This window comes from Echinops telfairi, unplaced genomic scaffold (assembly GCF_000313985.2).
Source record: "Echinops telfairi isolate 266 unplaced genomic scaffold, ASM31398v2 ScPeMD7_7400;HRSCAF=8409, whole genome shotgun sequence".
NCBI classification, from domain to species: Eukaryota; Metazoa; Chordata; class Mammalia; order Afrosoricida; family Tenrecidae; genus Echinops; species Echinops telfairi.
The window spans coordinates 34,209,208-34,224,777 of record NW_022111300.1 but is presented as its reverse complement, the minus strand read 5'-3'; the positions used below and the strand labels follow the sequence as shown (position 1 = coordinate 34,224,777).

The 15,570-nt window shown below is 49.3% G+C and overlaps 1 protein-coding gene across 1 annotated transcript in view; it reads left to right on the top strand.

Moving 5' to 3' along the window:
- SKOR2 (SKI family transcriptional corepressor 2) overlaps window positions 1-15,570 on the top strand; it is a 52,915-nt gene that overhangs the window by 26,637 nt on the left and 10,708 nt on the right. Inside the window, exon 7 of the mRNA XM_045296047.1 lies at window positions 8,234-8,301. Within this exon, the coding sequence (XP_045151982.1) occupies window positions 8,234-8,301 (68 nt within the window). The remainder of the gene's footprint in view (window positions 1-8,233; window positions 8,302-15,570) is intronic.

Below are 15,570 nucleotides of genomic sequence, written 5' to 3'. Positions count from 1 at the left end.
ACCTTTGGGTTAGGCCTGACTCAGTGCAGTCATCTTGGCTGTGATCTTTACAGATGCAGAGAGTCCACTGGTTCTGCAGAGCCTCTGTGTAGGTTTGAACCACCAACCTATGAGTTCACTGCCAACCTATAGGCTCGCAGCCAGTCACAGACCACGTATGCTGCTCAAGCTGCTTAATGCCAACATGCCCCTGCCTGCTCCCCTTTGTCCTTGTGCTGTGGTGGCTGTTTATTTCCACTCTCCTCCCCAGGGCCGTAGTTGGCGTTGGGTGCTGTGGAGCCCACTCCGAGTGCTCGACACCCGGCACTAGCAGAGCAGGATCGCCCCAGGGGGTGTCCTGGACTGTGCTTTGTACAGGAAGGTGGTCAGATCTTGTCTCCTCCCAAGTCGCTGGTGGGTTTGAACCAGTGACTTTTCAGTTATCCACTGAGCGCTTGACCACCACACCAATGGGGTCTTCTTTTTCCATTAACCATATTGATAACCGCAGAGCCTACACAGCACAGTGCATTGTGTGGGTACACAACCTGCTCCCGGCGAATGCTTGGCCTGACTGCTGGTGGCACATTCAGAGAGATTCAAATGGACAGTTACAGGTGAGGTTGAAGCATGAAAACGTGTGTAAAGGAGTTCGAGAGGGCTCGGGAGTCAAGTCCAGGGACTTGTAGCTGTGATGACAAATTCAGGGTACTTGGGGCAAGTGGGGAGAAAGGCCAGTTGGTGAGGACAGGGAAGGGCTAAGTGGGTGGAACAAACACTTTAGGCTTTAAGAAAAGATTAATGCGTAGGTGTTTTAACTATGTCATCATTGAGTAAGTCTTATTAGTTATTGCTGATAAAGATTTTTCTGCCAAATTGCTATTACAATGACTTCCTGTTTAAAAACAGCAGCAACAACAAAAATACAGGTTACCTTTGGGACATAGGTGCTTTAAATGCCTGGCTGTGACTGGGAGCCTCTGGCTCCGTGGGCATTCTGAGAGTTCTTGTCTGTGTGTAGCGGTTTCCCTCCGTCCTTCTTGCTCTCTCTGTTGCCTCCTCTAGAAAGGAGAGGTAGGAGATCTCAGTGACCATTGAGGCCCAGCTCCCCCATGGCCTTGGAAGGGATGACAATGAGGATGATGCACCCACAGTGAGCTGAAAGCCCTTTGCTTGGCGAAGAGGGTCCCAGGAATGTAGACTTGATACGTTTTGTTGTTGTTTGGAAAACACTTGCCACACTAGCTGTGCCCTGCACTGCCCTGGGCCCCAGCCGGCCTGCGTGAGGGGACCCAGTGCTCTTCTCTGCTCCCTCTTCACACGGTCATCTTCCAAAAACAATTGGGTCTTAAGTGGTTCTTCTTAGAGAGACGGGCTTGATGAGTTTGTTAAATCTCCACTTAAAGTGTGCCTTCATCAGCCTTTAGAAGAGAACAAGCATTGTGTGTGTGTATTGCGGGGGGGTGGGGTGTTTTTGCTTGCTTGTTTGTCAATGAATCCTCTTTGTATCTCAAAATATATACTGCTGTGGCTGTAGGAATATTAAAATTCTAAAATTAAAAAATAAAATAAGTGGAAGGAAACAAGCATAACCCAGAGCCTTTCCACTCAGCGATGACTAATGTGAACCACAGCTGGGAGTGGCAGCCTTTGAAAAATCACCAACATCAAGTCTGTCCTGGCTCACGGCGACCCTATAGGACAGGAGAGAACTGCCCGTCGGTCCCTGGGACTGTAGCTCTTTACGGGAATAGAAAGCCTCAGGTTTCCCCATGGAGCCACTGGCAGTTTCAAACTGCAGACCTCGTGCGTGCTTAGCAGCCCAACCCCACAGCCTTTGTCCTTTCTCACTGCCATCGGGTCAGTGCTGACTCATAGCGACCCTCCTGTGGGGTTCCGAGACTGTACTATTCACAGCAATAGAACACCCTGTCTTTCTCCCTCAGAGCTGCTGGTGGTTTTGAATTGCCGACCATGAGGATTGCAGCTCAACATGTAACCACTACACCACCAGGGCTCCTGCAGCCTCCTTCGTGCATAATCAATCCCTTTTTCAAAAACGAGATCACAGTGTGCACATGTCACTTCTTATCTTCCTTTCAAAAGGAGCTTGCCGTCAGCGTCTTTCCATTGCTACAGCGCATCCTATGAATGTAGTCTTATGTGGCTTCCTCTAAGACCCGCTTAATCCAAGTGTGCAGTGATGGGCACCACTGTCAATAAGTCCTTGGACACATCTCGAGTATTCTGTAAGATGAACTCTGCAAAGAAAACATGCTGTGTCACACCTCCAAAAGGCTATGGATGCTAAAGAGCTTGCTAAGGAATGTTAAGTTGTTACCCAGAAAGGTCATATTAATTGATCCCCATCCTTAGAACAACCACGGATTTTCTCATCTTTGCTCATTTAAATGGGGAAAATTGGTGTCTCATATTACTCTATTTTTCACACGTGACACACATATCGTGCCCAGGACCCCAATGCTTACCTGGTCATATACGCATACAGGTTAACCAGCTCATAGACACAAGATCCTGCTCAAATACACAATATTCACAGACACAAGAACCTGCTAACACACGCACCTTTTACTGTCTCAGGCACAACAACCTGCTTATATATACACACAGGTAACCTGCTCACAGACAGAAGAACCTGCTTATGTACACAAAGGGGTTACCTGCACACAGATAAAACAACCTGCTCATATACACACACAGGTTAATTGTTAAAAGACACAAAAACCTCTTCATATACACACACATGTTCGAGAGGGGGTTGTGCAAAAACAGTAAAGCGTGCACGTAATTTGTGTAAGAGCATGCTGCTTTCTTTTCCCTCATTTCCGAGGATGTTGAAAGTTTCTCGTCTGTGTATCATTCCTGTGTATGTTCTGTAAATGCCCATTCACAATCTTTCCTCAGATTTTATGTGTTCGTTTTCTCATTGACTTGCACGATTTCTTTACACACACTAAAACATTAGTTCCTTGTCACCGTTGTCCTTTTATATGTTGTGTCAGCTCCTTGCCATCGAGTTGTGTTGGACTCACGATGACCCTGATGGGCAGGGCAGGACTGTGGAGCCCCTGATGGCTTCAAACTGTTGACCTCATGGTTTGAAGCCTAAGGCATAACCACCACGCTGCCAGGGCTCCCATGCTTTGCCAACTGCCTTCAAACGTTGGCAAAGGTACCTAATGCGTCAGGAGTTTAGTCTGTAGTTTTTATCATGATGAAGTTTCACATTTTTATCAAATCACATATTTCAATCTTTTCCTTTTTTGCTTTTGGCCTTTGAAGTGTTTCTCTACCCAAAGCTTTTAAAAAAAAAAAAAAAGAATTTCACATTTTTCTATTACTTTAATGGCTTCATTTTATTTCTCTTTAATTGAAGGAATTGTATGAGTATACCAACATAGAGGTGAGAAAGATAGGGCTTTTGCTCATAAAGAGTTACAGTCTTAGCAGATGGACTTTGGGCCTCTACTTAAATCTTACACAGTTTGTTCTAATAATGTGAACCTATGATGCTCACCTTCCCGACACGATTGCTGAAGACAAAATGGGTGCAGAAGCAAATGTGGTGAAGAAAGCTGATGGTGCCTGGCTATTAAAAGATATACTGTCTGGGGTGTTATAGTCTTGAAGTTACACAAATGGACATCTAGCAGGGAAGAAACAAAGCCCACTTGGAGGAAGCACACTAGCCTGTGTGATCATGGGGTGTCAATGGGAACAGGGATCAGAAATTCAAAACCAAGTAATCAAATTGACGTGGACAAAGGGGAAACCCAAAACCCATCTGTAAGATAATCGGACAGTCCCTTGCAGAAGGGCCAACCAAAAGGGATGGCAAATCCAGGGTGCAGTATAGCAGTGATGAAACACATACCTATCCTCTATTTCTTTCATATTTCCTCCCCTTACTATTATGGTCTTAGTTTAATCTTGTTCGACCGGTGTATGTTCATTTGTATAATTCACAGTATTTGATGCATGAAAGCCAAGATAGATAACCCTTCAGAAACAGTAACAGAAGTAATGATCGCCTGCGGGTATGGGAAGAGAGGGGCCGTGGGCATAAGGGGAGGGGGAGCTGATATCAATGGTGACGGTATAACCCCACTGGAGGGGAGTGAATAACAGAATTGCAGGTGAGCGGATACATTGGGTGGTGTAAGATACTACAAATATACATGTTTGGGAGGGGATAAAAGGGAGCTGATATCAAAGAGTTCAAGAAGAAAGAAAATGTTTTGAAACTGATGGTGGTAGCAATTGTAAAATTCTGCTTGATCTAAAGGAATTATGGATTGTTATAATAGCTGTAAGAACTCCCAATAAAATGATTAATAATTTTTTAAAAAGAAGAAAAAGTTACAGACTTAGAAACCCTCAGGGGCAGTTCCACCCTATCTTATAGGGTCACTATGAGTCGGCACTGACCCGATGGCAGTGAGACTGACCGTCATAGAGCAGTGAGCACCAATGAAGGCAGGTCCACTTCACAGCATTCCACCCTGAATCGCCCTTAATGACCTCCTCCCAGGTTACATATTGGATTGCTAACTACAAGCTCAGCCGTTCAAAACCACCAGCCACCCGCGGGAGAATGAGGAACCTCTCTTCTTCCATAGAGATACAGTCTGGGAACCCCCAGGGTACCTTGTCCTATAGGGTCCCTGTGAGACAGAATCCACGTGAGTTCTCTTTTCTCCTCAGAATCTTCTGGAATTGAGGGAGGTAGTCAGGTCAGCCTTGTTGAACCCCTCATCACTCATCCATGTGGCCAGCCATTCTGGTCAGGCCAGAGGCACTCAGGACTATGGTATCAAAGAGGCACTGCTGTGGCTCAAAGCACATTCCCACATCGGGGGTAGGGGGCTCGGATGTGCTCTTACATCACTGAGTCCTGAGAGTCTCTGGGTCACATCCCAGGTCCAACGGTGTTGACGTGGGTCAGTGTTGGAGACTGGCACCTGATTGCCCTGTGCCTAGCCTGTGGGCTGTGACCTCACCCTCCAGGTCACCTTGCTGCTCCTCCCACAAACTGCCCAGGAAAAACAGAACTGGGTATCCGAGCCCAGCCAAATCCGGTGGCCTGGTCATTTAGTCTTGAAACCCTAGAACAGGAGAGAACCTGAACGAGCAGGAGGCCTCACAGCCGTCTTTCTTTAGATAAAGCCTTGAGCCCCGAGTGGGGTAGGCATGGCCAATGGACTGGTCCAGACCTTGGCTTGATCCTTCAGCAAGGATCTCTCCCCTCCTCACTCATTAACTAGGCTCTGCTGAGCGCCAAGCACGGTGGTGGGTCTTGGAAATTAAAAAATGATCGAAAACACAGCTCTCTGCCCTCTGAGAACTCCCTGCTTGGCTGGGCTGTTAGATGCTGTCGGGTGGGTTCTCACGATGCACAACACAGGAAGTGTTGCCCAGCCTGGTACCATCGTCCTCACTGCCATTGCCGTGTTTGAGCGCATTGCCGCAGCCCCTGGGTTGGCCGTTGTGTGGAGGAGCTTCCTGTTTTTCGCTCACCTTAAACCGTACCAATAGTGATGTCCTTCCTTCCCCAAGGACTCATCCTTCATCATGCCATGACCCAAGTATGTGAGTCAAAGCTTCTAAGGAGTGTTTTGGCTCTACTTCTTCGAAGACAGACTTGTTTATTCTCTGGGCAGTCCATGGCGCATTTAACGTTCTCTGCTAAGAGACAGTCATGAGCCCTGGTGGTATCGTGAGCCACAATTTGGGTTGCTTACCTCCAAATCAGCGGTCGGAACCACCAGCTGCTCCGAGGGAGAAAGAAGAGGCTTTCTGATCCCATGAGGAGTTACAGACCTGGAAACCCACAGCAGTGGTTCCGCTTGGTCCCACCGGGTCGCAGTGCATTGTATCGGCTTGATGATGGCAGTGAGTGTGAGCTTCGAGAGACAGGACTGATGATGTGTGGGTTGAGGGGGGCCAGAGGAGCGTACAAGAGGGGCATTCTGGGGAGAACCTTCCAGAAAAGGCAACCTTTGAACTGGACTTTTGCTTGCTGAAAGGGTCAGAGCATCCACGCAGAGACAACAGCAGGGCAAAGGCACAGAGGCTGATTTTTAGTGCCTGGCTGAGGACTTCCACGTGTCTGGTGGCTTTGTGTGTGTGTGTGGGGGGGGGGGGTGCAGAAAGGAGGCCATTTTTCTCCACACCCTCTGCTACTGCCACCTGAGCCAAGGCTACATTCTGAGCAATCGCTTGGAGGAGATGGGGCCATGTGAGATATATTTGGAAGTCATTCCTTTCCTTAAAGGCCATGAACATGGCCAGCGTGTACAGAGGAGCGTGGCACAGAATGTCTGTTACAATTCCTCCTCAAGTCCCCCCGTGGAGTACGGTGAGGTGAGGGTTGTAGAATGGGGACAGACCCCAAGACCCGTACAGTACAGAGGCCCCGAAGTGAAGGGTTTGCTGTCTGGGAGAGTCAGGCCACGGATGCTTAGCAGGCTCTTGGGACTGAGATGGGCTGCAGTGGAAGCCGGCAGACCTCTTTCACATTTTACACATTGACAACCACCCTCCCATCGTCCCTGAGAAAGGCTTCTGTAAGTGGTTGCCAGGGCTGCCTCTTCCAGCCCGGGCTTCTCGTTTGACACAGATACTCCCATTTCCAAGTGACTGCTGGTCACCTCACCCGGGATGCCCCAGGGCACCCCTGGCATCTTTGATACCCTCTACTTCCGTCACATTTTCCACACTGACAACAGTCCCTTGTCTCCCAAGATGAGCCCGGAGCCACCGATAACCAGTGTCATATTTCATAGCTTATCCAGCCCAAAGGCATTACCCACACAAGGGTCAGTGGTGGGCATTACCCACCATGATCAGCTTGGTCAGGTTACTCAGCCACTCCGGCCATGCCCACTGGAGTTCTGAAGACGGTTGGGGTTAGGTGCTGCCCAGTCAGCTCCGACTCACAGAGCCCGTGTACTGGACAGGACCATCACTGCTCGGCCGGCGACCTCCTCACAGCCAGGATGTTGGAGGCCATTGCTGCAGCGACTCTGTGAATCCATCTCGCTCTTTCTCCCAGACCCTCTGCTTTGCCAAACGGCGTGTCCTTTCCCAGGGATGGGTTTTCCGAATGATGAATCCAAAGTCAATGAGCCAACGTCTCACCATGACTTCGTCTTTTTAAAGCATAGTTTTGCTTGGTGTGTAATTCACATATCACGCCGTTGAGTAGGTCAAACAGGTCACGATGGTGCGGTCATCACCACAATCCTTTTCAGAACCTTTTCTTCTTTCTCGCACTCATGGTGGCCAGCTCCCCTTGCTGCCCCCCTCTCCCCCGCCATGCCCCTAGGTAAGCCTTGTCATCCAGGCACTGTCTCTGTAGAGTTACCCATCCTGGATGTCACGTAGGAAACATACAAAATAGAAACAAAACATAGAAAAACCTTCATTGAAAGAAAGCACGAAATATTAAAAACAGCTTTCAAACGGATCAAAAGGGAGCTGTGAGGACAGGTGTTATGTTTTACCCTAACTGCAGCTGCCAGAATCGGCTTGTCGGTGCTGCCGGTCTCCTACCAAGGCTCATCACATCCCGGGGCTAGTCACCCCTCGCTTCTCAGGAGCATGCCCCTGCGCTTCTTCCAAGACGGACTCCTTCGCCCTTCTGGCAGTCCATCGTGCTTTCCGGATTCTTCCGCACCATGTGATTCAGCTGCGTTCACTCCTCCGGGTCTTCGCGATTCATTGTCCAGCTTTCGCATGCATAGGAGGCGATCGAGAGGACGATGGCTTTGGTCGGGTTGGACCTCAACATGGCGTCGTTGCTCTCCAACACTTACAGGGGTCTTGAGCAGCAGGTTTGCCCTGTGCTGTCCGCCCTTTGACTTCTTGACTGCTGCTTCCCTGGCGCTGGGTGTGGGTCCAGCCCACAAAGCCCAGACCGGCAGCTGTGAATTGCCTAGGTGCGCAGAAGTTAAGGCGTGTGACCACCAGGCATTTCTGGTAATTACGGTATGCAAGCGATCACGCTAGACAGGGTGTGAAATACAAGCTACCCCTCACCTTTTCAGGAGTCAGTGTCTATTATGGGTCAATTACAGAGGCCAGAACACTTTGTAAACAACCATACGATTAACTGAAAATAAACCGGGGCCAGAGGGCTGCCAGAGACTTCCAGCAGTGTTTTCACTAACTACACTTGAAAGTAGATTGAGCCCCTTAATTAATCTCTTTCTCTATTCCTCTCTCCCACCAGATAATTTTCAGGACCAGATGAAAAGGGAGCTAGCCTACCGAGAAGAAATGGTGCAACAATTACAAATCGTAAGACGCCTTTCTGCTTGAAAACCGTCCGTGCAGCTTGGTTTGGGTGGCTTTCAAAGCGGGCCATATGTCTGATGCTGTTGATGCTCCTGCCACGCGATCCTTTGGTCCACTTCCCTCTCAGCTGGTTTAGATGCTAATTACCAAGAGATTTACTTAGACTCCGGATAAACAGATGTGTCAGTACGTTCCCCTGAAATGTAACTACCTACCATGTGTTAATAGACAGATGTTGACTGGGTAAACCGGAGGTACCTGGGTCTGCTTTCCCCCAGTACCTGGATGTCACCGAAATTCAGTGAAGGGCAATTGCCTCCCATGATCCCCTCCTTTCTCTATCAGGCCCAGCCCTCCAATGTCAATAGAACGTAGTATAAACACAGTAAGTTGATTACATTCACTTGAAGGATGATGAAAAGAAACGAAGTACTATTCCCAAATGAGGAGTCTCGCCTCACTTTATCCCAATCCTCTCTCCAAGTGGGCAGTGATCTGTTTCCACGGGAACAGGTGGGTGTTTGATAAGTACCTGTGAGCTTGCTTTATTTCCCCCCCTCTGCCCTGAATTCCTTCCCCGTTGTCCTGGTACAGGTCCATCTGGTATTCATCACGGATGCTTTCAAAGCTATCCGCCCGGTGTCCTCAATGTCCTGAGTCTCGTTAGAGGTCAGAGTCTATTCTGACTCTTATCGACCCCGTGTGACAGAACAGAATGGGAAAAGGTCGTTTCTGCTCAGTATTTGTAAGCTTTCTTTGATCACCGGATAAGACAGGTACTGACCCTTGTGGTACTCCCAGCAAGACTCGTATCACTTGGGTTGCTTGACATTTTTAAGTGGGTCCCTGTTTCCCTTGTCGCCTAAGGGATGTATCCATGCAAACGAACGGTGGCCAGGTCTCTAGTTTCCGTCAGGGTTCTCGAGAACTGCTATTAATGTTTCCTGTCTGCAGCGGGGAGATCTGGGCTGCTGACCACAAGGTCAGGCGTTTGAACCACCAGCTGCTCCTCGGGAGAAAGAGGAGGCTTTCTGTTCCCATAAAGAGCTACCATCTTGGAAACCCACGGGGGCAGTTCTACCCCGTCCTCCGGCGTCACCATGAGTCCGAACGGACTTGAGGCGGGCAGTGGCTTTACTTTCAGTGTCGGAGAAATCACGCCGTGTGGTGGTCCAAGGGGCCGTCCTGGTTCTGAGGGTGTGGTGAGAACTGCTGCGGGATGGCGCCCCCTCTCAGGGTCCCCTGGCTCTCCGGGCCTCTTTGGCAACCCTCTGGTCTGAAAGCCACCGGGCGAGGGGCTGCTTAAACGGAATCTTGCTTCTTGGTTTGGTCTCGCTTTTGTGCTTAAATATATTTTTTCCCTCGACTGATCTGAAGTCCTCCACCGAGGTTACATATAAATATAAATGCAACCCTTGTTAAATATGTGTTTACATTTTATTAGTTTTTGATACCTATATGATAAAACTTTGAAATTACTTGCTGTGATGAGATATGTCTGGCTGATGAGTTTTTTGACCAGAAGTTATAATTACTTGCTGTGAACAGACCTTGTTTTCTTACCCAAAGGAAAACTCTTAATGTAGGAACGGTTGGCGCTACGTTATGTGCCCATGAGTCAATATTGACTCTCAGAGATCCTATAGGATAGACTAGAGCCGCCCCATCGGGTTTCCAAGGCTGTGATCTTTACAGAAGCAGCCTGCCACTGCTTCCTCCTTAGTAGTTGTCAGGGAATGTAAAACGTTAAACCAAAAACCCATCCCTTTCTTGATGGACAGCGACCCCATGCGTTACACGTACAGCGGAGCTCCCTGGGGCGTCCATAGCCATAACCGTGATGGAAGGAGATCACCAGCCTTTCTTCCGCAGTGCAACTGGATGGGTCCTTCCAGCTCTCCAAACCCAACCCACTGTCAATCAGTTGATTCGAACTCATAGAGACCCCATGGGATAAAACAGGACTCTTCCAGGTTCTAGTCCTTTGGGTTTCTGAAACTGCCCGTCCTTCTGGGAGCAGACCGCAGAACTGCTGCAGAATTTGAACCATTGGCCTCTTGGTCAGTCGCTCAACGTTTAACCCTGGGGGCATCCGGGCTCCTTTTTAGGTCAGCAAACCGAAACACCAAACTCACTGCCATCGAGTGAATGGCGTTCTCGGGACACTACAGGGCAGCATGTAGGACACCCTGTGGGTTTCCGAAAGGGCACCTCTCTGCAGGAGCAGGGAGCCCCGTCTTTCTCCTGAGGAGTGGCTGGTGGTTCCGTGCCGCCGACCTGACAGTTAGTAGCCCAAGTAACTACTGTAGTCAAACAGAAGTCATCCGCACCATCCAGAGAGTCAAATGTGAATACCTTACTAATTTTACACCGGACATCATTTTCAGACTCAGAACATGTCACAGTTGTTTACAAAACGGTGAATGTTCAGCGTGTGTTTAGCAAAAGGGACATGAGGGAAGGAAGTCACTCCTTTCTTCTCACGTGTCCCTGTTTAAAGCCCCTTCCCTGTGTCACCATAGCCTCTTCCTTTTCTCTGACATTTGGTGACTTGGTTAGTAAAAGAGGACCTGCGGCTGCATCCATGTAATGACTAGGCAGGAGTCCCGGTGGCATCGTGGTTAAATGTGCTCACCAAATGGCCAGGTGTTGGAACCCACCCAGCGGCCCAGGGAGGAAGACGTGGCCATCCGTCTCTGTGACGGTGACAGCCTTAGAACCCCTACCGGGCAGCTCCCCCCACCTTACAGGGCCACCATCAGTCGGAACTGACTCAATGCCAGAGAATTTGGTTAGTTCTCAGAAAGTGGTTAGTACTGCTAGTCCATTCGAGAAGCCTTTTCTTCTGAGCCCTGGTGAGAGGAATGCGTTACAACTCAGGCTGCCAACCACAAGGTCAGCAGTTGGCCTCCACTAGCTGCTACGTGGGAGAACAATGAGGCTCTCTACTCCTGTGACATTGTGTAGCCTCAGAAACAAACCCCAGGGAGCAGCCCTCTGCCCCGCAGGGTCATTAGACATCGGAATTGGCTCCCTGGCGGTGGGTTGGTAATTTCATCCGGAGGAAAAAGGTCCCAAGTGTTTTGAAATAAATACTACCAGGGAACTAAAAAGTAGTCTTCCGAAACATTTTTTACCATACTGAACTGCAACATATTTTATCATCCTGTATTCATCTAGCTACACGGTGCTATTAATTCACATTCTTCAAGATAGTAAATTGTGCCTTTGGGCAAGGGAAGGACTTTGGACAAAGCTAGACTTCCCCCTCCCCCGGCCGAGTCCTAAAGCCACCTTAAGGAGCACACCCACCAGACTACACCTGGCCATCGGCTTCTCTGAAGATCACAGCCTCAAAAGTGCTATGGAGCCATTCTCCTCAGCCGCACGCAGCACGGGGCACCAGGAGTCAGAAATGACTTGCCGGCACAACGCAGTAATAACACAGGCTTCATAGAATTCCTGAAGTCGACAGAGGTACAGCGCACCTTTACAAGCATAAATGTTTGTAAACTGGCCAGGATGTGTCCCCTCTGCTTCGTCACCGGCTTTTGTGTCCCCCACTAGGACTTTCAGGCGACTGCCAGCACCTAACACAGCCTATCATCAAATGTCGTCCTCAGGTACCACTGTGTCGGCTCCCCGGTGCGACAGGCGGCCAGGCTGCCCCAGCCGTCGTCATGGTTTTGAGTGCCTTCCGACCTAAGGGACTCATCTCCCAGAGCTATTTTGTTGTGGTCGCTATGGGTTTGATAAGCGGATGTCCAGCAGCAGTGGGTTGCCAGCACTTTCTTCTTCGGCTGTTTTGTCTGGAATCTCTGCTTGAACCAGTCCCTTCTGGACAACCCTGCTGATCTTGGACATAGCAGTGCCCCGGCTTGGTGGAGCATGCAGTGACTGCCAGTAAACTTGCGTTGAATGAATCACGGCCCCCGGCTGCCCCCGACCACTGAGACTCTCATAGAGCATTCCCTCTTAATTCATCTCCCATCTCCCTGTCTTGGGCCTGATCTCGACCCTTCTGTTGGCTTCTCACCATCTTTTTGTGGTGCTGGTGGTGGTGGTTTGGATGACAGTGTGCAGAGCACACTGGTTTCTTATTCGAGGATGTCGACACAGTTTGCTTTGCTCCTTCCTCACAGTCCCTTCCGTGTGTCCCAACGCTTCCCACGTCCTCCCTGGCTTCCCCACGCCCATCTCGCCTTCTTTCCTGCCCTTTCCTGCCTTCTGAACTTGGATTCTGGGGCAAAGACTGGCCTTTTGGTCGTGTATAGTGGGTTGTACCGAGGAGCACCTTTCTTGCGGTCAAATGCTAAGCAAATGCGAACAAAGCAACTGAACGAAAGGCATGCTGGTGTGTTACCAGGAGCTCGGCATTACTGTAAGGAGCCCGGGGGTTCTCTCCATAAGTGGGTTACACACTGGATTGCCCACCGCAAGGTCAGCAGTTAAAACCACCCCCTACTTGGGGGAGCAAAATGAGGCTTCCTACTCCCACAAAGATTTAGAGTCTCAGAAACCCACAGGGGCAGTTCTACTTTGTCTTCCCGGCTGGTTATGAGTCAGCATCAGCTCAATGCAGTGAGGGTTTTTGGTTGGTGGGTCTTGGGTTTGAGTATTCCTGCCTGGTCTTCCCAAGCAACAGGCACAACGCTCCAAGTCGCATGCGTTCCAAGGTCACCCCTACAGTGAATCAAGCGTCCGTGTGCTCAGCCAAAAGGGTGCTGTTGGATGGACTGTTGGGTGTTGTTGGCTGTCCCCCAGCTGGCTCTGATTCTTCGTGCCCCACAGGGATAACACAGTCAGCATTGCCCACGTCTGCACCTCCTCGCAGTCCTCTGTGGGCCCAGTCCACCGTTGAGATGGTTGTCTCAACCCATCTCCCCCCACCCCCAGGGTCTCCCTCATTCCCTCATTGCAAAGTGAGCCAGCTGACAGCTCATCACACACGCACCCTAAGGAGCCTTTGGGTGGTATTTCTTCTAAGAGCTGCATTGGCAGTTCTTCCGGCTGTCCATGCGGCACACTCGGTCTTCTTCACCAGCGTCTTCATGCAAACGCGTCAATCCATCTTCGTTTTTTCACTGCCCAGCGTGTTTACATGGATAAGAGCAGAAATGCCTGAAGAGAGACACTGTAACGAGCCAGTGAAGGTAAACAAGTCTATGCGAGCCATAAAGCACTGTGCCGATATGGGTGAGGGAGCCAGTATCCCGCCCCCTCTCAAAGCGTGGAGATGACTTAAGCCCTGGTGGTGAGAGATATTTGGGGGTGCAGGATGGACCTGTGTTCACATTGCACATCTGCTTAAGAATGGAGGTGATTAAGAATTGAGGTGACGGGTTTCATCATTAAGGTTACTTGAACAGAAATTGATCTTATTCCTTAAACCGCTGAAGATGGCTGCTACGTACCTGGAGGGAAATGTCTTTAGAAACCCCACGCTGAAGATGATCAGGAAGTTGCAAGTTATAACACGTATCAGCATTTCCTATATTTGCAGTCGAATGATCTAACTCATCAGTAAATATGGCTACATACTTTACTCCCTGAGAACAGAACAACTCTCTCTGAATTATTTTATAGATAAAGTTTATAGAGAATATATTATAGCACAGGCATTTCCCCCCTTACGATGAAATCAAAACCCACCCTATCCTGCAATTATAGAGAATCTAGATATATTAAAGCCATCGTGTTCTGTAATGATTCCCCAAGACCCACAGTGCCTTCATCCAGTGCTGTTAGGAGCGGTGACAGTCAAGATTTACGTCGAAAGCAGCGTGGGAACCACTACAGCACAGAGGAAACTTAGGAATTTCTTCAACTCCTCCATTTGTCGGTCTCTGCTGACTGCAGTTTCCGCACCATGGCTTTTTTTTCTCTCCCCAGTTTCTTACCTGCAAAGTTGTAAAGGCGGCAGAATCAAGTGATTGATCTCTTTGTGCATTTCTCAATGGACATGCATTTATCTCAAAGAAAGATTTAAAGCATACACAGCATCCATTTAGTTAATATTTACCCACAAACTAATGCAAAAAAAGTCTATTTACATTTTCAAATGTATAGCCATGTAGCACAGCGTACATGAAAGACGTCTAGCCCTGCCCTTGGCTTTCAAATATGTAAGAGATTGGCGTTTCTAGATGAGATTTACTCGTGCCAGCAAAGACAGGTGCCTCTGACCATGAGGCGGCAGTAAGAGCCGGTGCCGTCGGGCCGGCCCCACATCACGGCAAGTCAACTCCGTGCCCAGGGGTCCAACAGCTCGTCTTTAGAAGTAGATTGCCAGGCCTCTCTTCCGAGCCACCTCGGGGTGGGTAACAACTTCCAAGGGATTGATTAGCAAACACTTAACCATTTGCACCGCTCAGGGACTCCTGGGCCCCCATCTAACAACTTTTGAAGATAGCAAACACGTGGGATGCCAGCATCTTTTTTCACACACAGAGGACTTCACGAAGAATCTCGTGATGCTAGGAGAAATTGGTTCAATTTTTTTAAAAAAAGTCATTCCTAAAGGTTAAGAAGAAGAAGCTGAAGATACTTTTGGTCGGTGAGAAACCTTTAGAATAAAATTTGCCCCAGGATAGGAATTCTTAATTTGTGAAGGGCGCTGAAACGCTGGAGTTGGTTTGTGTTTGTGTTTGTGTTCTCATTGCGGATTTGGCCGCAAGGTTTGAAGCCAGGGCATCTTGGTATCAGTTATCGCTGCCGGCTTGTTAAAGGGCAGACGTGATGGAGCTGCAGCCCAGAGCCCCTGCGGGATGGCTGAACCCCACTCGCGCCCTCCTTGGGACTTGCTGAATCCAGCCGGCCCGGCAGGTGGGCCGGGGAAATGAGCTAGTCTTGACGCACCCTCTGCTGGCTTGCCCGAACGCTGCAGCCACCCGTGGCCAGGGGCAAACCGTCTCGAAGTTCTTCATTAAAAGCTTCAATCAAAATAATGCTCCATCAATAGATTTAGTGGTGATGTTTGTTCACTGCGGACTTGTAAGAAAGCCGTTGACCGCTTCCTGAGGTGGGAGGGTAGTGTCTGTTCGCACGGAAAGCAGCCCCGGGTCTTTACTGGAGTGGTGGGCCCTGGCACGGGCCCTGCTCTGCAGCACAACGGTCTGCTCTCCAGTGTTCGTTTGGGACGGGGACGCGCCCAGATTGCTACTCTCAACCCAGAGCTTTTAAAAATAGTATACTTTACAGCTGTTTTAATACGTAGGGAGGAGAATTACTATTTTGCATCTTCTTCTTTCTTCTTCTTCTTCTTCTTCTTCT